The sequence below is a fragment of the Lethenteron reissneri genome, unplaced genomic scaffold (assembly GCF_015708825.2).
Source record: "Lethenteron reissneri isolate LAM-NWPU_2019-01 unplaced genomic scaffold, ASM1570882v1 scaffold_128, whole genome shotgun sequence".
Lineage (NCBI taxonomy): Eukaryota > Metazoa > Chordata > Hyperoartia > Petromyzontiformes > Petromyzontidae > Lethenteron > Lethenteron reissneri.
The window spans coordinates 1758-28892 of NW_026890981.1; the positions used below are offsets into that span (position 1 = coordinate 1758).

A 27135-nucleotide genomic window follows, 5' to 3' on the forward strand; every position below is an offset into this window, starting at 1 on the left:
TCACGGAGAGAGACACAGACGGAGACACACAGAGACTCACGGAGAGAGACACAGACGGAGACACACAGAGACTCACGGAGAGAGACACAGACGGAGACACACAGAGACTCACGGAGAGACACAGACGGAGACACACAGAGACTCACGGAGAGAGACACAGACGGAGACACACAGAGACTCACGGAGAGAGACACAGACGGAGACACACAGAGACTCACGGAGAGAGACACAGACGAAGACACACAGAGACTCACGAGAGAGACACAGACGGAGACACACAGAGACTCACGGAGAGAGACACAGACGAAGACACACAGAGACTCACGGAGAGAGACACAGACGGAGACACACAGAGACTCACGGAGAGAGACACAGACGGAGACACACAGAGACTCACGGAGAGAGACACAGACGGAGACACACAGAGACTCACGGAGAGAGACACAGACGGAGACACACAGAGACTCACGGAGAGAGACACAGACGGAGAGACACACAGAGACTCACGGAGAGAGACACAGAGACTCACGGAGAGAGACGCGGTCTTGTTGTCAATCAGGTGAGTCACACAGACACAGACAAAGCTCCCCCAGGTAGCCTCTAGCAGGGCTGTAGGGGCAAGTGCTGCTAGTAGCGAGTAGCACCACCTATGATGTACACACAGACAAAGCTCCCCCAGGTAGCCTCTAGCAGGGCTGTAGGGGCAAGTGCTGCTAGTAGCGAGTAGCACCACCTATGATGTACACACAGACAAAGCTCCCCCAGGTAGCCTCTAGCAGGGCTGTAGGGGCAAGTGCTGCTAGTAGCGAGTAGCACCACCTATGATGTACACACACAGACAGAGGCAAAGCTCCCCCGGGTAGACTCTAGCAGGGCTGTAGGGGCAAGTGCGTGCTAGTAGCAGCAGCAGCGCCTATTGAAGGCTACCGGTACTGTGGCACACACACAGAGGGGATGGAGTGAGTGGTAGAGTGAGTGGTTGAGTGAGTGGTTGAGTGAGTGGTTGCGTGAGTGGTGGAGTGAGTGGTTGAGTGAGTGGTGGAGTGAGTGAGTGAGTGGTTGAGTGAGTGAGTGGTGGAGTGAGTGGTTGAGTGAGTGGTTGCGTGAGTGGTGGAGTGAGTGAGTGGTGGAGTGAGTCAGTGAGTGGTTGAGTGAGTGAGTGGTGGAGTGAGTGGTTGAGTGAGTGGTGGAGTGAGTGGTTGAGTGAGTGGTGGAGTGAGTGGTTGAGTGAGTGGTTGAGTGAGTGGTTGAGTGAGTGGTGGAGTGAGTGATTGGTGGAGTGAGTGGTTGAGTGAGTGGTGGAGTGAGTGGTTGAGTGAGTGGTTGAGTGAGTGGTGGAGTGAGTGGTGGAGTGAGTGGTTGAGTGAGTGGTGGAGTGAGTGAGTGGTTGAGTGAGTGAGTGGTGGAGTGAGTGGTTGAGTGAGTGGTGGAGTGAGTGGTTGAGTGAGTGGTTGAGTGAGTGGTGGAGTGAGTGAATGGTGAGTGAGTGGTTGAGTGAGTGGTGGAGTGAGTGGTTGAGTGAGTGGTTGAGTGAGTGGTGGAGTGAGTGGTGGAGTGAGTGGTTGAGTGAATGGTTGAGTGAGTGGTTGAGTGAGTGGTGGAGTGAGTGGTGGAGTGAGTGGTTGAGTGAGTGGTGGAGTGAGTGAGTGGTGGAGTGAGTGAGTGGTGGAGTGAGTGGTTGAGTGAGTGGTGGAGTGAGTGGTTGAGTGAGTGGTTGAGTGAGTGGTGGAGTGAGTGAGTGGTGGAGTGAGTGGTTGAGTGAGTGGTTGAGTGAGTGGTGGAGTGAGTGAGTGGTGGAGTGAGTGGTTGAGTGAGTGGTGGAGTGAGTGGTTGAGTGAGTGGTGGAGTGAGTGGTTGAGTGAGTGGTTGAGTGAGTGGTGGAGTGAGTGGTGGAGTGAGTGGTTGAGTGAATGGTTGAGTGAGTGGTTGAGTGAGTGGTGGAGTGAGTGGTTGAGTGAGTGGTTGAGTGAGTGGTTGAGTGAGTGGTGGAGTGAGTAGTGAAGTGAGTGGTGGAGTGAGTGGTTGAGTGAGTGGTTGAGTGAGTGGTTGAGTGAGTGGTGGAGTGAGTGAGTGGTTGAGTGAGTGGTTGAGTGAGTGGTTGAGTGAGTGGTTGAGTGAGTGAGTGGTGGAGTGAGTGAGTGGTGGAGTGAGTGAGTGAGTGGTGGAGTTAGTGGTTGAGTGAGTGAGTGGTGGAGTGAGTGGTGGAGTGAGTGGCACCACCTATGATACACACACAGACAAAGCTCCCCCAGGTGGCCTCTAGCAGGGCTGTAGGGGCAAGTGCTGCTGATGGAGATGGTGGTGGTGTAAGAGATGGTGGTGATGATGGGGGAAGTCTGTGGTGGACATTGCTGTGGGGTGAGGGCCAATTCCGATTGGCCTTTCCCCTCATGGCGTCTGTGACCACCACAGCGGCCAAACGGGGGCTCTGGACGGGTGCGAGGGGCTGGTAACCCCTCCACCTTCAGTTAATTACCACCAAACCACAATTTTAAAATGTAATAAGCTTGTGCCGGAGGCCCCGGGGGGACAGGCGTCTATGACGTCTCCTGGTCAAACCCCATTTGGCGGAGCCAGGAGATTGAATCTTCACCCTCGGGGCTCCTCCAGAAACAACGAAAAGCCACTTCGTGTGGCCACGTGGAATGTTGGAACGCTCACTGCGGAGGAGAGGCTGCCACTCCTCTGTCGGGAGCTGGACCGGTACCGCCTGGATCTCTGTGGTATTCAGGAGGTCCACTGGACCGGCTCTGGCTCCTGCCACCATGAGGGGTGGACAATCCTCTACTCGGGGCAGGAGACTGCCAAACAACAGGGAGTGGCTCTTCTTCTGAACAAAAGAATGAAGGGGGCGTGGGAGCGTGGCGGTGAGGTGTGGGAAGCTGTAAGCCCCAGGCTACTTTGGGCTCGCATTCCCATCAACCGGAGGCGAGGAGTGGTGGTCGTGGTTACTTATGCCCCCACCGAAGACGAACATCCGTGGAGGGATGCAGGCAAGCCGATGAGTCAGATGCCTTCTATGACCTCCTGTCACAGGTCCTGCTAAAGTGGCCACTCGGGACAGTCATCTTGTTGGGTGACTTCAATGCCCGAGTTGGTCATGATGCTGGCACCTGGTCTGGAGTGATTGGAAGGCATGGGCCAGATCAGCTCAATAACAACGGCAGGAGGCTGCTAGATTTTTGTGCAGCCCATGGGCTTGTAATTACCAACACGCTGTTCCGGCATCGGCGCATCCACACAACATCATGGATGCATGCCGGGTCCAAGCAAGAACATCTGCTGGACTACATAGTGACGGACCAGCGGATGCGGGCCCGTGTCCTTGACACCAGGACCTACCGTGGAGCTGATCTGCCCTCTGACCATCGACTTGTCATCTGTAAGATGCGCCTGCCATTCTTCCACTCCGGTGGTGGGTGTACACCCAGGACCCCATTCAAACCCTTAGTGGCCTGGTCTCAGCTAGCTGATGAAAGTTGCAAGCGAGAATTTCATCATCGCTTGCAGCTGGGGTTGGCATCGTCCCCCACTCCACCTGATGCTGAGGGGAAATGGGCGAGGTTTAGGACTGTGGCTCATGCAGCTGCAATGGCTGCTTTGGTTACATGGTCCAGACCTCCCCAGAGACCCTGGCTGACAGAGGAGGTGTTCAGGCTGGCTGAGAAAAAGCGACAGGCCCACTCTCATCGTCTACAGCATCCCACGTCGGAAAATGAGGAGGTTTACCGCAGCCTTCGCTCAGAGGTTTGGAGAGCCGTAAGGCGCTGTAAGGATGGGTGGTGGTCGCGGGTTGCTGAGGAGATGGAGTCTGCCTCAGTGGCCCGTGATCACAAATCGCTATTTAACTCCATCAAAAAGTAACCTGCAGCGCCACACCTATTACCATCATTAGGGGAAAGAACGGTGATCCAATCTCCGACCCCCAGGAACAGGTTTGCAGATTTGCTGAGCATTTCTGTGAGGTCCTGGGGGAGGGAAATTCTCTCAGCCAGGAAAACATCATGGCACAAAGTGGTGATAACCCTGCTGAGGCTGCGGTGCCTCAAATATTGGAGGAGGTCACCCCCTGTGAGTGGCTGGCTGAGGTGCCATCTGTTGAGGAAGTACTGAGGGCGATCCGGAGTCTGAGACCAGGAAAGGCACCGGGCAGAGATGATCTCCCAAGCGAATTGCTGAGGGAGGGTGGCGTTTGTGCACAGACTGCCCTATATGACATCATAACAACAGTCTGGACCACTGGACGGGTTCCGCAGGATTGGAAGGATGCCCTGGTGGTCCCCCTCTTTGAGAAGGGGGACCGCACAGACTGTAACAACTACAGGGGCATCTCACTCCTCAGTGTGCCGGGAAAGGTCCTGGCAAGGATTATTCAATATCACCTTGCTAGGCACGCTGAGGAGAGGCTTGCGGAGCCCCAATGCGGTTTCAGGAAAGGGCGGTCCTGCACAGATGCCATATTTTCTGTCCGTCCGCTACAGCAGAGGTGTAGGGAATTCCAACAAAACCTACATCTCTGCTTTATTGACCTGGTCAAGGCCTATGCTACCATCAGTAGGACTGGGCTCTGGGTTGTTCTTCGTGCTTTCGGAGTCCCTGACCCTCTGCTCACGATCATTAAGGACCTTCATGATGGTGAGCGGGCCTGGGTAAAACTACGTGGCCGGGAGTCGGAGCCTTTCCCTGTACACCTTGGGGTGCGACAGGGATGTCCTCTGGCTCCCACATTATTTAACATCTACTTTGACCACGTAGTTCGTGAAGCTGTACTGGGGGAATTTCCATTTGGTACAGATATAATAGAAGGCTAATCGATGCCCGGGTGCGGTTAAGGGATGGCTCCCTATTGGTCAACCACGTTATGTATGCCGATGATCTGGTAATTGCCACTCACTCAGAGGAGGAGTTGGAGGCGCTGCTGCTGAACCTGGAGCTTGCCAATAAGAGGTGGGGCCTTACCATCAGCCCCACCAAAACGAAGCACCTGCCTGGGTATTTTGTACCATCGGACACTCCACCCCCACAACTCCCAATCGGTGATGGGGAAGTTGTGGAGAGAGTGGAGAGTTTCCCATACCTGGGCAGTGTGCTCATGACCGGCTCCGGTTTGACAGCAGAAGTCTCACTCCGAATCAGTCGAGCGGCAATATCTTTTCATCGGTTGCGTAACGCTGTGTGGAAGCTACCTGGTCTGTCGCTCCGCATGAAGCTTCAGGTCTTCTCGGCCACAGTCATTCCCTCCCTTCTCTACGCTTGCGAAACGTGGACCCCCCTAATGGAGCATCTTCGCCGGTTAGAAACATTTAGGCTGGCCTGCCTACGATCCAACCTGGGTTTAACCAGGCTGGATTGTGTGAGGAGCTCACAAATCCTTGAAAGATCTGGGCAAAGTCCCATCAGTGAGCTCCTCCGGCAGGCAAGGCTGCGTTGGCTGGGTCATGTAGCCCGCATGCCCAGCCACCGCATGCCTAAACAGCTTTTGTTCGGCCGGATCGAGGGGTCTAAACGGACGCGGCACGGGCTAGAGAAGAGATGGAGTGATGTGGTACAGGAGGACGTGTAGCTGAGTGGACTTGCCGATGACTGGTACCAGCGGTGTCAGGATCGGCCTCTGTGGAGGAGGCTCGTGAAGGATGCCACTGGGCAGATGGAGGCAGTCGCCCTCCAACAACAACGGAGGGCGGAGGAGCGACGCTCACAACAACGAGCGGAGCGCCGGGTGGCTAAAGCACAGCAAGTTGGCACAGTAGGGGGCACAGGTGGTGCATCAGCCAGTCATCTCGGTCAGTCGACCCGTGGCACCTGCTGGGTCTGCCCCGTGACCTCCTGCCAGCGGGCGTTCGACACTTCACGTGATGGCCTCAAGGTGCACATGGCCTGGCACAAGCGTCGTGGTGACGTCACCACCACTTAGTGGCGAATGGCGGTTGTTGTTGTTGTTGTGTGGTGGGGGTGTAATAGAGAGAGAGAGAGATGAGGGTGTTTGTGATGGTGGTGATGGTGGTGGTGATGGTGGTGGTGATGGTGGTGGTGATGGTGGTGGTGTGAGAGAGAGATGGTGGTGGTGGTGATGGTGGTGATTGTGGTGATGGTGGTGGTGTTGGAGGTGATGGTGATGATGTAAGAGAGAGATGGTGGTGGTGTAAGAGACAGAGATAAGAGTGTTTGTGGTGATGTCTGGTTCTGTGTCTGCATGCGACACGAGGCGACTCGTGCCAAGATACATTCTCCATAACGTCCCCCAACGTTTGTTTTACGTCGAGACCAGCGCGTGGTGAGGGTGGCAGTGTGGCTCTGTGTGTCCGTGTGTGTGTGAGTCTGTGTGTGTGTGTGTCTGTGTGTGTCTGTCTGTGTGTGTGAGTCTGTGTGTGTCTGTGTGTGTGTGTGTGAGTCTGTGGGTTTGTGTGTGTGTGTGAGTCTGTGTGTGTGTGTCTGTCTGTGTGTGTGTGTCTGTGGGTGAGTCTGTGGGTCTCTATGTGATGAGTCTGTGGGTCTCTGTGTGGTGGTGAGTCTGTGTGTGTCTGTGTGTGTGTGTGTCTGTGTGTGAGTCTGTGGGTGAGTCTGTGGGTCTCTATGTGATGAGTCTGTGGGTCTCTGTGTGGTGGTGAGTCTGTGTGTCTGTGTGTGTGTGTGTGTCTGTGTGTGAGTCTGTGGGTGAGTCTGTGGGTCTCTATGTGATGAATCTGTGGGTCTCTGTGTGGTGGTGAGTCTGTGTGTCTGTGTGTGTGTGTCTGTGTGTGAGTCTGTGGGTGAGTCTGTGGGTCTCTATGTGATGAGTCTGTGGGTCTCTGTGTAGTGGTGAGTCTGTGTGAGTCTGTGTGTGTGTGTGAGTCTGTGTGTGTGTGTGTCTGTGTGTGAGTCTGTGTGTGTGTCCGTGTCTGTGTGTGTCTGTGTGTGTCTGTGTGTGTGTGTCTGTGTGTGAGTGTCTGTGTGTGAGTCTGTGTGAGTCTGTGGGTCTGTGTGTGTGTGAGTCTGTGGGTCTCTGTGTGGTGGTGAGTCTGTGTGTGTCTGTGTGTGTGTGAGTCTGTGTGTGTGTGTGTGAGTCTGTGGGTCTCTGTGTGGTGGTGAGTCTGTGTGTGTCTGTGTGTGTGTGAGTCTGTGTGTGTGTGTGAGTCTGTGTGTGTGTGTGTGAGAGTCTGTGGGTGTCTGTCTGTGTGTGTGTGTGTGAGAGTCTGTGGGTGTCTGTCTGTGTGTGTGAGTCTGTGTGTGTGTGTCTGTCTGTGTGTGTGTGTCTGTGGGTGAGTCTGTGGGTCTCTATGTGATGAGTCTGTGGGTCTCTGTGTGGTGGTGAGTCTGTGTGTGTCTGTGTGTGTGTGTCTGTGTGTGAGTCTGTGGGTGAGTCTGTGGGTCTCTATGTGATGAGTCTGTGGGTCTCTGTGTGGTGGTGAGTCTGTGTGTGTGTGTCTGTGTGTGAGTCTGTGGGTGAGTCTGTGGGTCTCTGTGTGGTGGTGAGTCTGTGTGTGTGTGTCTGTGTGTGAGTCTGTGGGTGAGTCTGTGGGTCTCTATGTGATGAGTCTGTGGGTCTCTGTGTGGTGGTGAGTCTGTGTGTCTGTGTGTGTGTGTCTGTGTGTGAGTCTGTGGGTGAGTCTGTGGGTCTCTATGTGATGAGTCTGTGGGTCTCTGTGTAGTGGTGAGTCTGTGTGAGTCTGTGTGTGTGTGAGTCTGTGTGTGTGTGTGTCTGTGTGTGAGTCTGTGTGTGTGTCTGTGTGTGTCTGTGTGTGTGTGTCTGTGTGTGAGTGTCTGTGTGTGTGTGTGAGTCTGTGTGAGTCTGTGGGTCTGTGTGTGTGTGAGTCTGTGGGTCTCTGTGTGGTGGTGAGTCTGTGTGTCTGTGTGTGTGTGAGTCTGTGTGTGTGTGTGTGAGTCTGTGTGTGTGTGTGAGAGTCGGTGGTGTCTGTCTGTGTGTGTGAGTCTGTGTGTGTGTGTCTGTGTGTGTGTGTGTCTGTGTGTGTGTGAGTCTGTGTGTGTGTGAGTGTCTGTGTGTGTGTCTGTGTGTGTGTCTGTGTGTCTGTGTGTGTGTGTCTGTGTGTGTGTGTCTGTGTGTGTGTCTGTGTGTGTGTCACTGTGTGTGTCTGTGTGTGTGTCTGTGTGTGTGTGTATGTGTGTGAGTCTGTGAGTGAGTCTGTGAGTGAGTCTGTGGGTCTCTGTGTGGTGGTGAGTCTGTGTGTGTCTGTGTGTGAATCTGTGTGTCTGTGTGTGTGTCTGTGTGTGAGTCTCTGTGTGGTGGTGAATCTGTGTGTATCTGTGTGTCTGCAGGAAGTGAAATGTGCCGTGCAAGTCCCAATGAGAAACCCAACACGGGCAGACGGCAGTGGTAATTCTACACCCCTACACTTTACCATAGAGCCCTACCACTTTACCATAGAGCCCTTCACTTCACCATAGTCCCCTTCACTTCACCATAGTCCCCTTCACCATAGTCCCCTATCACTTTACCATAGTCCCCATCACTTCACCATAGACCTCTAGCACTACCCCTAACCCTGCCATTAACTCTCCCCCCTACCCCCCCCGTGACCCCCCCTTGACCCCCCGTGACCCCTCCCATGACCCCCCCGTGACCCCCCCGTGACCCCTCCCATGACCCCCCGTGACCCCCCGTGACCACCCCTTTGACCCCTCTTTGACCCCTCCCATGACCACCCCTTTGACCTCCCTTTCACCCCTCCCATGACCCCCCCGTGACCCCCCCGTGACCCCCCCTCCCATGACCCCCCCCTTGACCCCCCCTATGATCCCCTCATGACCCCCCCATGACCCCCCGTGACCACCCATTTGACCCCTCTTTGACCCCCCGTGACCCCCCTTTGACCCCTCCCATGACCCCCCCGTGACCACCCCTTTGACCCCTCTTTGACCCCCCTTGACCCCCCCCGTGACCCCTCCCATGACCCCCCCGTGGCCCCCCCATGCCCCCCCCATACCCCCCCCCCGTGACCACCCCTTTGACCCCCCTTTGACCCCTCCCATGCCCCCCCCCGTGACCACCCCTTTGACCCCCCTTTGACCCCTCCCATGACCACCCCTTTGACCCCCCTTTGACCCCTCCCATGACCCCCCGTGACCCCCCATGACCCCACCTTGACCCCCCCATGACCCCCACCCCCCCCCCCCCAGGTTGTCGCTGCCTCGCCTCTCGCTGCGTCGTCGCCTGTGGCGCCTCTCCACCTCCGTGGGGGGAGGGGCGGGGGGAGGGGCGGGGGGAGGGGCGGGGGGAGGGGCGGGGGGAGGGGCGGGGGGAGGGGCTGGGGGAGGAAGCCCCCCCCGCCCCTCCCCCCTGCGGCCGAGTCTGCCCCTCCGTGCGCTGCGCCGGGGACTGGCTCTACACAGCTGCCTGCACAGGGTGAGCACACACTCACCACCACCAGCACCACCACCAGCACCAGCAGCAGCCTCACCACCCTCACCTTCACCCTCACCAGCCTCACCACCACCATCACCACCACCAGCAGCAGCACCACCCTCACCACCAGCACCCTCACCAGCAGCCCTCACCACCAGCACCACCAGCCTCACCTTCACCCTCACCAGCCTCACCACCACCACCACCAGCAGCAGCACCACCCTCACCACCACCACCAGCCTCACCACCACCATCACCAGCAGCAGCACCATCACCACCAGCCTCACCACCATCACCACCATCATCACCAGCCTCACCAGCCTCACCACCACCATCACCACCATCACCACCAGCCTCACCACCATCACCACCATCATCACCAGCCTCACCACAAGCCTCACCACCACCACCATCACCACCACCACCACCAGCCTCACCAGCCTCACCAGCCTCACCACCAGCATCACCACCATCACCACCAGCCTCACCACCATCACCACCATCATCACCAGCCTCACCAGCCTCACCACCACCATCACCACCATCACCACCAGCCTCACCACCATCACCACCATCATCACCAGCCTCACCACAAGCCTCACCACCACCACCACCACCACCCTCACCAGCCTCACCACCACCACCCTCACCACCAGCCTCACCACCACCAGCCTCACCACCAGCCTCACCACCACCACCCTCACCACCACCCCCCTCACCAGCCTCACCACCCTCACCACCATCACCACCCTCACCACCACCCTCACCACCACCCTCACCACCACCACCACCCTCACCACCACCATCACCACCACCCTCACCACCCTCACCACCATCACCCTGCTACCAATGCCACCCTCACGACCCTCACTTACAAACACCCCCACTTACGAACACCTCCACTTACGAACACCCCCACTTACGAACACCTCTACTTACGAACACTACCACTCACGAACACCCCACTTACGAACACCCCCACTTACGACACCTCAACTTACGAACACCCCCACTTACGAACACCTCCACTTACGAACACCCCCACTTACGAACACCTCCACTTACGAACACCCCCACTTACGGACACCCCCACTTACGAACACCCCCACTTACGAACACCTCCACTTACGAACACCCCCACTTACGAACACCTCCACTTACGATTACCCCCATTTACGAACACCTCTACTTACGAACACCTCCACTTACGAACACCCCCACTTACGAACACCCCCACTTACGAACACCTCCACTTACGAACACCTCCACTTACGAACACCCCCACTTACGAACACCCCCACTTACGAACACCCCCACTCACGAACACCTCCACTTACGAACACCACCACTTACGAACACCCCCACTTACGAACACCTCCACTTACGAACACCCCCACTTACGAACACCTCAACTTACGAACACCCCCACTTACGAACACCCCCACTTACGAACACCCCCACTCAAGAACACCCCCATTTACGAACACCTCCACTTACGAACACCCCCACTTACAAACACCCCCACTTACGAACACCGCAACTCACGAACACCTCCACTTACGAACACCCCCACTTACGAACACCTCTACTTACGAACACCCCCACTTACGAACACTTCCACTTACGAACACCCCCACTTACGAACACCTCCACTTACGAACACCTCCACTTACGATCACCCCCATTTACGAACACCTCCACTTACGAACACCCCCACTTACGAACACCGCCACTCACGAACACCTCCACTTACGAACACCCCCACTTACGAACACCTCTACTTACGAACACCCCCACTTACGAACACTTCCACTTACGAACACCCCCACTTACGAACACCTCCACTTACGAACACCTCCACTTACGAACACCTCCACTTACGAACACCCCCACTTACGAACACCTCCACTTACGAACACCCCCACTTACGAACACCCTCACTTACGAACACCCCCACTTACGAACACCTCCACTTACGAACACCCCCACTTACGAACACCCCCACTTACGAACACCCCCGCTTACAAACAAACACCTCCACTTACGAACACCCCCACTTACGAACACCCCCACTTTCGAACACTCCCACTCACGAACACCTCCACTTACGAACACCCCCACTTACGAACACCTCTACTTACGAACACCCCCACTTACGAACACCTCCACTTACGAACACCTCCACTTACGAACACCTCCACTTACGAACACCTCCACTTACGAACACCCCCACTTACGAACACCCCCACTTACGAACACCTCCACTTACGAACATCCCCACTTATGAACACCTCCACTTACGAACACCTCCACTTACGAACACCCCCACTTACGAACACCTCCACTTACGAACACCCCCACTTACGAACACCTCCACTTACGAACACCCCCACTTACGAACACCCCCCTTCCCCCTCTCCCCCCCTCCCCCCCCCCCTCCTCCCTCCCCCCCTCCCCCCCCCCCTCCTCTCCACCCCCTCCCCCCTCCCCCCCACCTCTCCCCCCTCCCCCTCCCCCCCTCCCCCCCCTCCTCCCTCCCCCTCTCTCCCCCCCTCCCCCCACCCTCCTCTCCCCCCCCCTCCCTCTCCCCCCCCCCTCCCTCTCCCCCCCTCCCCCCCTCCCCCTCCCTCTACCCCCTCCCCTCCACCCTCCCCCCCCCTCCCCCCCCCTCCCCCCCCCTCCCCTCCCCCCCCCTCCCCTCCACCCTCCCCCCCCCTCCCCCCCCCCTCCCCTCCCCTCCCCTCCTCCCTCCCCCTCTCTCCCCCTCCCCCACCCCCCCTCTCCCCCCCCCTTCCTTCTCCCCCCCTCCTTCTCCCACCCTCCCCCCTTCCCCCCTCGCCCTCCCCTCCCCCCCTCTCTCCCCCCTCCCCCCCCACCTCTCCCCCCTCCCCTCCCCCCCTCCCCCCCCTCCCTCCACCCCCTCCCCTCCACCCTCCCCCCCCTCCCCCCTCCCTCTCCCCCCCCCTCCCCCCCTCCCCTCCCCCCCCTCCCCCCTCCCCCCTCCCCCCCTCCCCCTCCCCCCTCCCCCCTCCCCCCCCTCCCCCACCCCCCTTCCCCCCTCCCCCCTTCCCCCCCTCCCCTCCCCCTCCCCCCCCAGCTGTGCGTGTCCGTGTTGGCCGTGGCTGCCCCCACGCGGCTGCTGTCCCGTGCGTGGGGCCGCCTGCACGGCCTCGTGCTGCCCGCCTGCCTGCGCGCGCACCTGCTGGGCCTCTTCGTGTGGGCATTCCACGTTGACATGGCCGAGGCCCAGGAGGGCGACCTGCGGCAATACCCAAACCTGGGGGAGCTCTTCCGCAGGCCGCTACGAGCCGGGGCTCGGCCAATCAGCAGGCGGCATTCGCTGGTGAGGGGGGAGGGGCTGTGAGGGGGGAGGCTACCTGGGGGAGCTTTGTCTGTGTGTACATCATAGGTGGTGCTACTCGCCACTAGCAGCACTTGCCCCTGCAGCCCTGCTAGAGGCTACCTGGGGGACCTTTGCATGTGTCTGTGTGCCAGGTGTCACCTGCGGATGGCCGCGTGCTGCACCTGGGCCGCGTGGGGCCCGACGGCCTCCTGGAGCAGGTCAAGGGGGTCACCTACAGCCTGGAAGCCTTCCTGGGCCCACGTACAGACACACTCACACACACAGACACACACAGACACACACTCACACACACAGACACACACACACTCATACACAGATACACACACAGACACACACACTCACACACTCACACACAGACACACACACACAGACACACACTCACACACACAGACACACACAGACACACACACACACACTCACACACACAGACACACACACACAGACACACACTCACACACACAGACACACACAGACACACACACACTCATACACAGATACACACACACAGACACACTCACAGACACTCACACACAGACACACACACAGACACACACACACACAGACACACACACAGACACACACAGACACACACACTCACACAGACACACACACACAGATACACACAGATACACTCACAGACACTCACACACAGACACACACAGACACACACACACACACAGACACACACACAGACACACACACACAGACACACAGACAGACACACACACACACAGACACACACACAGACACACACCACAGACACACAGACACACACACACACAGACACACACACACACAGACACACACACAGACACACACACACAGATACACACAGAGAGACACTCACTCACACACACACAGACACACACACTTCCCCCCATCCCCCCTCCCCCATCCCCCCTCCCCCATCCCCCTCCCCTAATCCCCCTCTCCCACCCCCCTTCTTCCCCCCTCCCCCCCACCCCCCCCACCCCCCCTCACCCCCCTACCCCCACCCCCCTCCCCCCACCCCCCTACCCCCCTCTTCCCCCCTCCCCCACCCACCCCCCTCCCCCACCCCCCCCACCCCCCTCCCCCACCCCCCCCACCCCCCCTCACCCCCCTACCCCCACCCCCCTACCCCCACCCCCCACCCCCCACCCCCCCTCCCCCCTCCCCCTCCCCCGCTAGACCCGGGTTGCAGTGGTGAGCGCGTGCCCGTGCGTGCGGGTCACGTGCTGTTCCACGTGGTGGTCTACCTGGCGCCGGGCGACTACCACCGCTTCCACTCGCCCGCCAGGTGGACAATGCAGCACCGCAGACACTTCCCTGGTGAGTCACTCACTGTGACACACACAGTGACACACACACACAGACACACACACACAGTGACACACACACAGTGACACACACTGACACACACACACACACACTGTGACACACACACACAGTGACACACACACACTGTGACACACACACACTGTGACACACACACACTGTGACACACACACACTGTGACACACACACACTCACACAGTGACACACACACACACACACTGTGACACACACACACAGTGACACACACACACTGTCACACACACACAGTGACACACACACACAGACACAGACACACACTGACACAGTGACACACACACACACACAGACACACTGACACACACTGACACACACACACTGACACACACAGTGACACACTCACACTGACACACACACTGACACACACAGACACACAGACACACACAGACACACACACAGACACACACAGAGTGACAAACACACTGACACACACACAGAGTGACAAACACACTGACACACACACACAGACATACACACAGACACTCACACAGATACACTCACTCATACAGATGTAATGGGTTCCGGAGACACTTGTAGAGGTAACTTCTTTATTACAATCCAACACTCCAACAGTCCTGATACTCTGTTACAGCCTAGGTACACAGCCTAGGTACACAGCCTAGATACACAGCCTAGGTACACAGCCTAGGTACACAGCCTAGGTAGACAGCCTAGATACACAGCCTAGGTACACAGCCTAGGTACACAGCCTAGGTAGACAGCCTAGGTACACAGCTTAGATACACAGCCTAGGTAGACAGCCTAGATACACAGCCTAGGTACACAGCCTAGGTACACAGCCTAGGTAGACAGCCTAGGTACACAGCTTAGATACACAGCCTAGGTACACAGCCTAGGTACACAGCCGAGGTACACAGCCTAGGTAGACAGCCTAGATACACAGCCTAGGTACACAGCCTAGGCACACAGCCTAGGTACACAGCCTAGGTACACAGCCTAGGTACACAGCCTAGGCACACAGCCTAGGCACACAGCCTAGGTACACAGCCTAGATACACAGCCTAGGTACACAGCCTAGGCACACAGCCTAGGCACACAGCCTAGGTACACAGCCTAGGTACACAGCCTAGGTACACAGCCTAGGTACACAGCCTAGGTACACAGCCTAGGCACACAGCCTAGGCACACAGCCTAGGTACACAGCCTAGGTACACAGCCTAGGTACAAGCCTAGGTACGCAGCCTAGGTACACAGCCTAGATACACAGCCTAGGTACAAAGCCTAGGTACACAGCCTAGCGACACAGCCTAGGTACACAGCCTAGATACACAGCCTAGGTACACAGCCTAGGTACACAGCCTAGGTACACAGCCTAGGTACACAGCCGAGGTACACAGCCTAGGTACACAGCCTAGGTAGACAGCCTAGGTACACAGCCTAGGTACACAGCCTAGGTACACAGCCTAGGTACACAGCCGAGGTAGACAGCCTAGGTACACAGCCTAGGTACACAGCCTAGGTACACAGCCTAGGTACACAGCCTAGGTACACAGCCTAGGTACACAGCCTAGGTACACAGCCTAGATACACAGCCTAGGTACACAGCCTAGGTACACAGCCTAGGTACACAGCCTAGGTACACAGCCTAGGTACACAGCCTAGGTACACAGCCGAGGTACACAGCCTAGGTACACAGCCTAGGTACACAGCCTAGGTACACTGCCTAGGTACACAGCCTAGGTACACAGCCTAGATACACAGCCTAGGTACACAGCCTAGATACACAGCCTAGGTACACAGCCTAGGTACACAGCCTAGGTACACAGCCTAGGTACACAGCCTAGGCACACAGCCTAGATACACAGCCTAGGTACACAGCCTAGATACACAGCCTAGGTACACAGCCTAGGTACACAGCCTAGGTACACAGCCGAGGTAGACAGCCTAGGTACACAGCCTAGGTAGACAGCCTAGATACACAGCCTAGATACACAGCCTAGGTACACAGCCTAGCTACACAGCCTAGGTACACAGCCTAGGGACACAGCCTAGGTACACAGCCTAGGCACACAGCCTAGATACACAGCCTAGGTACACAGCCTAGGTACACAGCCTAGGTACACAGCCTAGGCACAAAGCCTAGATACACAGCCTAGGTACACAGCCTAGATACACAGCCTAGGTACACAGCCTAGGTACACAGCCTAGGTAGACAGCCTAGATAGACAGCCTAGATACACAGCCTAGGGACACAGCCTAGATACACAGCCTAGGTACACAGCCTAGGCACACAGCCTAGATACACAGCCTAGGTACACAGCCTAGGTACACAGCCTAGATACACAGCCTAGGTACACAGCCTAGATACACAGCCTAGATACACAGCCTAGGCATACAGCCTAGCTACACAGCCTAGGTACACAGCCTAGGTACACAGCCCAGATACACAGCCTAGATACACAGCCTAGGTACACAGCCTAGGTACACAGCCTAGGTACACAGCCTAGATACACAGCCTAGGCACACAGCCTAGATACACAGCCTAGATACAGAGCCTAGGTACACAGCCTAGATACACAGCCTAGGTACACAGCCTAGGTACACAGCCTAGATACACAGCCTAGGCACACAGCCTAGATACACAGCCTAGATACACAGCCTAGGTACACAGCCTAGGTACACAGCCTAGGTACACAGCCTAGGTACACAGCCTAGGTACACAGCCTAGGTACACAGCCTAGGCACACAGCCTAGGTACACAGCCTAGATACACAGTCTAGATACACAGCCTAGGCACACAGCCTAGATACACAGCCTAGATACACAGCCTAGGTACACAGCCTAGCTACACAGCCTAGGTACACAGCCTAGGTACACAGCCTAGGTACACAGCCTAGGTACACAGCCTAGGGACACAGCCTAGGTACACAGCCTAGACACACAGCCTAGGTACACAGCCTAGATACACAGCCTAGGTACACAGCCTAGGTACACAGCCTAGGTACACAGCCTAGGTACACAGCCTAGATACACAGCCTAGGTACACAGCCTAGGTACACAGCCTAGGTACACAGCCTAGATACACAGCCTAGGCACACAGCCTAGATACACAGCCTAGATACAGAGCCTAGGTACACAGCCTAGATACACAGCCTAGGTACACAGCCTAGGTACACAGCCTAGATACACAGCCTAGGCACACAGCCTAGATACACAGCCTAGATACACAGCCTAGGTACACAGCCTAGGTACACAGCCTAGGTACACAGCCTAGGTACACAGCCTAGGCACACAGCCTAGGTACACAGCCTAGATACACAGTCTAGATACACAGCCTAGGCACACAGCCTAGATACACAGCCTAGGTACACAGCCTAGGCACACAGCCTAGGTACACAGCCTAGGTACACAGCCTAGGTACACAGCCTAGGCACACAGCCTAGGTACACAGCCTAGATACACAGTCTAGATACACAGCCTAGGCACACAGCCTAGGGACACAGCCTAGGTACACAGCCTAGGTACACAGCCTAGGTACACAGCCTAGACACACAGCCTAGGTACACAGCCTAGATACACAGCCTAGGTACACAGCCTAGGTACACAGCCTAGGTACACAGCCTAGGTACACAGCCTAGGTACACAGCTTAGGTACACAGCCGAGGTACACAGCCTAGGTACACAGCCTAGGTACACAGCCTAGGTACACAGCCTAGGTACACAGCCTAGATACACAGCCTAGGTACACAGCCTAGGTACACAGCCTAGGTACACAGCCTAGGCACACAGCCTAGATACACAGCCTAGGTACACAGCCTAGGTACACAGCCTAGGTACACAGCTAAGGTACACAGCCTAGGTACACAGCCTAGGTACACAGCCTAGATACACAGCCTAGGTTACACAGCCTAGGTACACAGCCTAGGTACACAGCCTAGGTACACAGCCTAGTACAAGCCTAGGCACACAGCCTAGGCACCAGCCTAGATACACAGTCTAGATACACAGCCTAGGCACACAGCCTAGATACACAGCCTAGATACACAGCCTAGGTACACAGCCTAGGTACACAGCCTAGGTACACAGCCTAGGTACACAGCCTAGGCACACAGCCTAGGTACACAGCCTAGATACACAGTCTAGATACACAGCCTAGGCACACAGCCTAGATACACAGCCTAGATACACAGCCTAGGTACACAGCCTAGCTACACAGCCTAGGTACACAGCCTAGGTACACAGCCTAGATACACAGCCTAGGTACACAGCCTAGGGACACAGCCTAGGTACACAGCCTAGACACACAGCCTAGGTACACAGCCTAGATACACAGCCTAGGTACACAGCCTAGGTACACAGCCTAGGTACACAGCCTAGATACACAGCCTAGGTACACAGCCTAGGTACACAGCCTAGGTACACAGCCTAGATACCACAGCCTAGGCACACAGCCTAGATACACAGCCTAGATACAGAGCCTAGGTACACAGCCTAGATACACAGCCTAGGTACACAGCCTAGGTACACAGCCTAGATACACAGCCTAGGCACACAGCCTAGATACACAGCCTAGATACACAGCCTAGGTACACAGCCTAGGTACACAGCCTAGGTACACAGCCTAGGTACACAGCCTAGGTACACAGCCTAGGCACACAGCCTAGGTACACAGCCTAGATACACAGTCTAGATACACAGCCTAGGCACACAGCCTAGATACACAGCCTAGATACACAGCCTAGGTACACAGCCTAGGCACACAGCCTAGGTACACAGCCTAGGTACACAGCCTAGGTACACAGCCTAGGCACACAGCCTAGGTACACAGCCTAGATACACAGTCTAGATACACAGCCTAGATACACAGCCTAGATACACAGCCTAGGTACACAGCCTAGCTACACAGCCTAGGTACACAGCCTAGGTACACAGCCTAGGTACACAGCCTAGGTACACAGCCTAGGGACACAGCCTAGGTACACAGCCTACGTACACAGCCTAGGTACACAGCCTAGACACACAGCCTAGGTACACAGCCTAGATACACAGCCTAGGTACACAGCCTAGGTACACAGCCTAGGTACACAGCCTAGGTACACAGCTTAGGTACACAGCCGAGGTACACAGCCTAGGTACACAGCCTAGGTACACAGCCTAGGTACACAGCCTAGGTACACAGCCTAGATACACAGCCTAGGTACACAGCCTAGGTACACAGCCTAGGTACACAGCCTAGGCACACAGCCTAGGTACACAGCCTAGGTACACAGCCTAGGTACACAGCCTAGGTACACAGCTTAGGTACACAGCCTAGGTACACAGCCTAGGTACACAGCCTAGATACACAGCCTAGGCACACAGCCTAGATACACAGCCTAGGTACACAGCCTAGGTACACAGCCTAGGTACACAGCTTAGGTACACAGCCTAGGTACACAGCCTAGGTACACAGCCTAGATACACAGCCTAGGTACACAGCCTAGGTACACAGCCTAGGTACACAGCCTAGGTACACAGCCTAGGTACACAGCTTAGATACACAGCCTAGGGACACAGCCTAGGTACACAGCCTAGGTACACAGCCTAGGTACACAGCCTAGGTACACAGCCTAGGCACACAGCCTAGGTACACAGCCCAGATACACAGCCTAGATACACAGCCTAGGTACACAGCCTAGGTACACAGCCTAGGCACACAGCCTAGATACACAGCCTAGGCACACAGCCTAGATACACAGCCTAGGTACACAGCCTAGGTACACAGCCCAGATACACAGCCTAGATACACAGCCTAGGTACACAGCCTAGGTACACAGCCTAGATACACAGCCTAGGCACACAGCCTAGGTACACAGCCTAGATACACAGCCTAGGTACACAGCCTAGGCACACAGCCTAGATACACAGCCTAGATACACAGCCTAGGTACACAGCCTAGGGACACAGCCTAGGTACACAGCCTAGGCACACAACCTAGATACACAGCCTAGGTACACAGCCTAGGTACACAGCCTAGGTACACAGCCTAGGTACACAGCCTAGGCACACAGCCTAGGTACACAGCCTAGATACACAGTCTAGATACACAGCCTAGGCACACAGCCTAGATACACAGCCTAGATACACAGCCGAGGTACACAGCCTAGGTACACAGCCTAGGTACACAGCCTAGGTACACAGCCTAGGTACACAGCCTAGGTACACAGCCTAGACACACAGCCTAGGTACACAGCCTAGATACACAGCCTAGATACACAGCCTAGGTACACAGCCTAGGTACACAGCCTAGATACACAGCCTAGATACACAGCCTAGCTACACAGCCTAGATACACAGCCTAGGTACACAGCCTAGATACACAGCCTAGATACACAGCCTAGGAAGGTACACAGCCTAGGTACACAGCCTAGGTACACAGCCTAGGTACACAGCCTAGGTACACAGCCTAGGTACACAGCCTAGGTACACAGCCTAGGTACACAGCCTAGGTACACAGCCTAGGTACACAGCCTAGGTACACAGCCTAGGTACACAGCCTAGGTACACAGCCGAGGTAGACAGCCTAGGTACACAGCCTAGGTACACAGCCTAGGTACACAGCCTAGGTACACAGCCTAGATACACAGCCTAGGTAGACAGCCTAGGTACACAGCCTAGGTACACAGCCGAGGTACACAGCCTAGGTACACAGCCTAGGTAGACAGCCTAGGTACACAGCCTAGGTACACAGCCTAGATACACAGCCTAGGTACACAGCCTAGGTACACAGCCTAGGTACACAGCCTAGGTACACAGCCTAGGTACACTGCCTAGGTACACAGCCTAGGTACACAGCCTAGGTACACAGCCTAGGTACACAGCCTAGGTACACAGCCTAGATACACTGCCTAGGTACACAGCCGAGGTACACAGCCTAGGTACACAGCCTAGGTACACAGCCTAGGTACACAGCCTAGGTACACAGCCTAGGTACACAGCCGAGGTAGACAGCCTAGGTACACAGCCTAGGTACACAGCCTAGGTACACAGCCTAGGTACACAGCCTAGATACACAGCCTAGGTAGACAGCCTAGGTACACAGCCTAGGTACACAGCCGAGGTACACAGCCTAGGTACACAGCCTAGGTAGACAGCCTAGGTACACAGCCTAGGTACACAGCCTAGGTACACAGCCTAGATACACAGCCTAGGTACACAGCCTAGGTACACAGCCTAGGTACACAGCCTAGGTACACTGCCTAGGTACACAGCCTAGGCACACAGCCTAGGTACACAGCCGAGGTAGACAGCCTAGGTACACAGCCTAGGTACACAGCCTAGGTACACAGCCTAGGCACACAGCCTAGACACACAGCCTAGGCACACAGCCTAGATACACAGCCTAGGTACACAGCCTAGGTACACAGCCTAGGTACACAGCCTAGGCACACAGCCTAGGCACACAGCCTAGGCACACAGCCTAGACACACAGTCTAGGTACACAGCCTAGATACACAGCCTAGGTACACAGCCTAGGTACACAACCTAGGCACACAGCCTAGGCACACAGCCTAGGCACACAGCCTAGGTACACAGCCTAGATACACAACCTAGGTACACAGCCTAGATACACAGCCTAGGTACACAGCCTAGGCACACAGCCTAGGTACACAGCCTAGGTACACAGCCTAGATACACAGCCTAGGTACACAGCCTAGATACACAGCCTAGGTACACAGCCTAGATACACAGCCTAGGTACACAGCCTAGATACACAGCCTAGGTACACAGCCTAGATACACAGCCTAGGCACACAGCCTAGGCACACTGCCTAGGTACACAGCCTAGGTACACAGCCTAGATACACTGCCTAGGTACACAGCCGAGGTACACAGCCTAGGTACACAGCCTAGGTAGACAGCCTAGGTACACAGCCTAGGTACACCTACACAGCCTAGGTACACAGCCGAGGTAGACAGCCTAGGTACACAGCCTAGGTACACAGCCTAGGTACACAGCCTAGGTACACAGCCTAGATACACAGCCTAGGTAGACAGCCTAGGTACACAGCCTAGGTACACAGCCGAGGTACACAGCCTAGGTACACAGCCTAGGTAGACAGCCTAGGTACACAGCCTAGGTACACAGCCTAGGTACACAGCCTAGATACACAGCCTAGATACACAGCCTAGGTACACAGCCTAGATACACAGCCTAGGTACACAGCCTAGATACACAGCCTAGGTACACAGCCTAGGCACACAGCCTAGGTACACAGTCTAGGTACACAGCCTAGATACACAGCCTAGATACACAGCCTAGGCACACAGCCTAGGCACACTGCCTAGGTACACAGCCTAGGCACACAGCCTAGGTACACAGCCTAGGTACACAGCCTAGGTACACAGTCTATGTACACAGCCTAGATACACAGCCTAGATACACAGCCTAGGCACACAGCCTAGGCACACTGCCTAGGTACACAGCCTAGGCACACAGCCTAGGTACACAGCCTAGGTACACAGCCTAGATACACAGCCTAGGCACACAGCCTAGGCACACTGCCTAGGTACACAGCCTAGGCACACAGCCTAGGTACACAGCCTAGGTACACAGCCGAGGCACACAGCCTAGGCACACAGCCTAGGTACACAGCCTAGGCACACAGCCTAGGCACACTGCCTAGGTACACAGCCTAGGCACACAGCCTAGGTACACAGCCTAGGTACACAGCCTAGGTACACAGCCTAGGTACACAGCCTAGGTACACAGCCTAGGTACACAGCCTAGGCACACAGCCTAGATACACAGCCTAGGTACACAGCCTAGGCACACAGCCTAGGTACACAGCCGAGGCACACAGCCTAGGCACACAGCCTAGGTACACAGCCTAGGTACACAGCCTAGGTACACAGCCGAGGCACACAGCCTAGGTACACAGCCTAGGCACACAGCCTAGGTACACAGCCTAGGTACACAGCCTAGGTACACAGCCTAGGTACACAGCCTAGGTACACAGCCGAGGCACACAGCCTAGGTACACTACTCTGGCTACGCTCTGGAACTCGCTCGCCCTCACAAGGACGTAGAGACGGGAGTTCCAGAGTCCCACCACTGGCCCTCACAGCATCTCAGGGTCCTCCGATGGCTGGTCTTGGGTCTTGGGTCTTGAGCTACAACTGGCCCTGATCGTCCAGGGAGCTCCCCTTGTATGCCTCGTCCCCAACGAGGGGTGGGGCCGTGTGCGCCCCCAGACATCCCACAGAGCACACACAGCCCCCCCCCCCCCCGTTGGTGGCGCCAAGGGGCTTAAGCGTCTGGGTTGCCTGGGGTCCCAGAGCCCCCAGCAGCCCCTCCCCTCTTATGTCACTACACAGACACTCATACACTCACTCGTACACAGATACACTCACACACACAGACACACACAGAGACACACACACACAGTGACACACACACTGACACACACACACACTGACACACACACACTGACACACACACACAGTGACACACACACACACTGACACACACACACACAGTGACACACACACACTGACACACACACACTGACACACACACTGTCTCCCACAGGCCGTCTTGTACCCGTGAGCCCGCGCGTGTCTCGCTACCTGCCGGGTCTCTACTGCCTCAACGAGCGCGTGGTCCTCTCGGGGAGATGGAGTCACGGATTCATCGCCCTCGCCGCCGTGGGAGCCACCAACGTGGGCTCCATACGGGTCTACAGAGACCAGGTGGGGTCACGGGGGGGTCACGGGGGGTCACGGGGAGGTCACGGGGGTCACGGGAAGTCACGGGGGTCACGGATTCATCGCCCTCGCCGCCGTGGGAGCCACTAACGTGGGCTCCATACGGGTCTACAGAGACCAGGTGGGGGTCACGGGGGTCACGGGGGGTCATGGGGGGGTCACGGGGGGTCACGGGGGGTCACGGGGGGGGGGTGGGGGTCACGGGGGTAGAGTCAGAGAGTTCACTTGGAATAACCCCCCCCCTCTCTCTTTCCTACCCCCCCCCCTCCTACCCCCTCCTCCCCTCCCCCCCGTCCTCCTCCCCCCCTCTTCCTCCTCCCCCCCTCTTGCTCCCCCCCCTCCTCCCCTCCCCCCCTCCCCTCCCCCTCTCCTCTCCCTCCCCCCCCTCTCTCCTCCCTCTCCCCCTCCCTCCCCCCTCCTCCCCCCAGGAGCTGGAGACTAACTCCGCCCACCACCCCAGGGTGCCGTTCGTGGACCGCTGCTTCGTGACCCCCCCCACCGCTCATCCCACCGCTCGCGGCGACCCCCACGGGGACGAGCTGACCGATGGACTGACCAGTGGACTGACCAATGGACTGACCAATGGACTAACCAGTGGACTAACCAATGGACTGACAAATGGACTAACCAATGGACTGACCAATGGACTAACCAGTGGACTAACCAACGGACTGACCAATGGACTGACCAATGGACTGACCAGTGGACTGACCAGTGGACTAACCAATGGACTGACCAATGGACTAACCAATGGACTGACCAATGGACTAACCAGTGGACTAACCAACGGACTGACCAATGGACTGACCAATGGACTGACCAGTGGACTGACCAGTGGACTAACCAATGGACTGACAAATGGACTAACCAATGGACTGACCAATGGACTAACCAGTGGACTAACCAACGGACTGACCAATGGACTGACCAATGGACTGACCAATGGACTGACCAGTGGACTGACCAGTGGACTAACCAATGGACTGACCAATGGACTAACCAATGGACTGACCAATGGACTAACCAGTGGACTAACCAACGGACTGACCAATGGACTGACCAATGGACTAACCAGTGGACTGACCAATGGACTGACCAATGGACTAACCAATGGACTGACCAATGGACTGACCAATGGACTGACCAATGGACTGACCAACGGACTGACCAGTGGACTAACCAATGGACTAACCAACGGACTGACCAATGAACTGACCAGTAGACTAACCAACGGACTGACTAACGGACTGACCAATGGACTGACCAGTAGACTTCCCAATGGACTTCCCAATGGACTGACCAATGGACTTCCCAATGGACTGATCAATGAACTGACCAGTGGACTGACCAATGGACTGACCAGTGGACTGACCAGTGGACTAACCAGTGAACTGACCAATGAACTGACCAGTGAACTGACCAATGAACTGACCAGTGGACTGACCAATGAACTGACCAGTGGACTGACCAATGAACTGACCAGTGGACTGACCAATGGACTGACCAATGAACTGACCAATGAACTGACCAATGGACTGACCAATGAACTGACCAGTGGACTGACCAATGAACTGACCAGTGGACTGACCAATGAACTGACCAGTGAACTGACCAATGGACTGACCAATGAACTGACCAGTGGACTGACCAATGAACTGACCAGTGGACTGACCAATGAACTGACCAGTGGACTGACCAATGAACTGACCAATGAACTGACCAATGGACTGACCAATGAACTGACCAGTGGACTGACCAATGAACTGACCAGTGGACTGACCAATGAACTGACCAGTGAACTGACCAATGAACTGACCAATGAACTGACCAGTGAACTGACCAATGGACTGACCAGTGAACTGACCAGTGGACTGACCAGTGAACTAACCAATGGACTAACCAACGGACTGACCAGTGAACTGACCAATGGACTGACCAGTGGACTGACCAATGGACTGACCAGTGAACTGACCAATGGACTGACCAGTGGACTGACCAATGGACTGACCAGTGAACTGACCAATGAACTGACCAATGGGCTGACCAATGAACTGACCAATGGACTGACCAGTGGACTGACCAATGGACTGACCAGTGAACTGCCCAATGGACTGACCACTGGACCGACCGCTGCCATACTGACCCCCGGCAGAATATCGACGAGGTTAGTGGACGACGACGACGACGACGAGGTGGACAACGAGGTGGACAACGAGGTGGAGTCGTGGCCGGGTGGAGGCTGGGGACGCTGCGGGGGCCTGAGGGTGGACAAGGGTCACCCGCTGGGGGAGTTCAACTTGGGGTCAACCGTCGTGCTGCTGTTTGAGGCCCCCGCAAGGTTCAGATTCAGCGTTCGGCCCGGACAGAAGATCCGCTACGGGGAGGCGCTGGGGAACGTGTAGAACCTCGACACGCGTGTAGAACATCCTACACGCGTGTAGAACATCTACACACGCGTGTAGAACATCCACACGCGTGTAGAACATCCACACGCGTGTAGAACATCTATCCACACGCGTGTAGAACATCTATCCACACGCGTGTAGAACATCTATCCACACGCGTGTAGAACATCTATCCACACGCGTGTAGAACATCTATCTACACGCGTGTAGAACATCTATCTACACGCGTGTAGAACATCTATCTACACGCGTGTAGAACATCTATCTACACGCGTGTAGAACATCTATCTACACGCGTGTAGAACATCTATCTACACGCGTGTAGAACATCTATCTACACGCGTGTAGAACATCTATCTACACGCGTGTAGAACATCTATCTACACGCGTGTAGAACATCTATCCACACGCGTGTAGAACATCTATCCACACGCGTGTAGAACATCTATCCACACGCGTGTAGAACATCTATCCACACGCGTGTAGAACATCTATCCACACGCGTGTAGAACATCTATCCACACGCGTGTAGAACATCTATCCACACGCGTGTAGAACATCTATCCACACGCGTGTAGAACATCTATCCACACGCGTGTAGAACATCTATCCACACGCGTGTAGAACATCTATCTACACGCGTGTAGAACATCTATCTACACGCGTGTAGAACATCTATCTACACGCGTGTAGAACATCTATCTACACGCGTGTAGAACATCTATCTACACGCGTGTAGAACATCTATCTACACGCGTGTAGAACATCTATCTACACGCGTGTAGAACATCTATCTACACGCGTGTAGAACATCTATCTACACGCGTGTAGAACATCTATCTACACGCGTGTAGAACATCTATCTACACGCGTGTAGAACATCTATCTACACGCGGTAGAACATCTATCTACACGCGTGTAGAACATCTATCTACACGCGTGTAGAACATCTATCTACACGCGTGT

At 55.8% G+C, this 27135-nt stretch overlaps 1 protein-coding gene across 1 annotated transcript; it reads left to right on the forward strand.

Annotated features, from left to right (window-relative positions):
• Positions 1 to 485: 485 nt before the first annotated feature.
• On the forward strand, positions 486 to 26255 carry LOC133361903 (uncharacterized). The gene is made up of 9 exons (XM_061580879.1): positions 486 to 559; positions 8254 to 8311; positions 9115 to 9340; positions 12438 to 12683; positions 12836 to 12944; positions 13875 to 14015; positions 23589 to 23749; positions 24193 to 26169; positions 26209 to 26255. Exons 2-8 carry the CDS (start codon positions 8262 to 8264, stop codon positions 26164 to 26166), a joined length of 2907 nt encoding a protein of 968 aa, XP_061436863.1. The 5' UTR covers positions 486 to 559; positions 8254 to 8261; the 3' UTR covers positions 26167 to 26169; positions 26209 to 26255.
• Positions 26256 to 27135: the final 880 nt, after the last annotated feature.

Coding starts and splice junctions, on each gene's coding strand:
- LOC133361903 (XM_061580879.1), top strand. CDS start 8,262: ATGTGCCGTGCAAGTCCCAATGAGAAACCCAACACGGGCAGACGGCAG. Junction 9,341..12,437: donor TACACAGCTGCCTGCACAGG/GTGAGCACACAC, acceptor CTCCCCCCCCAG/CTGTGCGTGTCCGTGTTGGC. Junction 12,684..12,835: donor TCAGCAGGCGGCATTCGCTG/GTGAGGGGGGAG, acceptor TCTGTGTGCCAG/GTGTCACCTGCGGATGGCCG.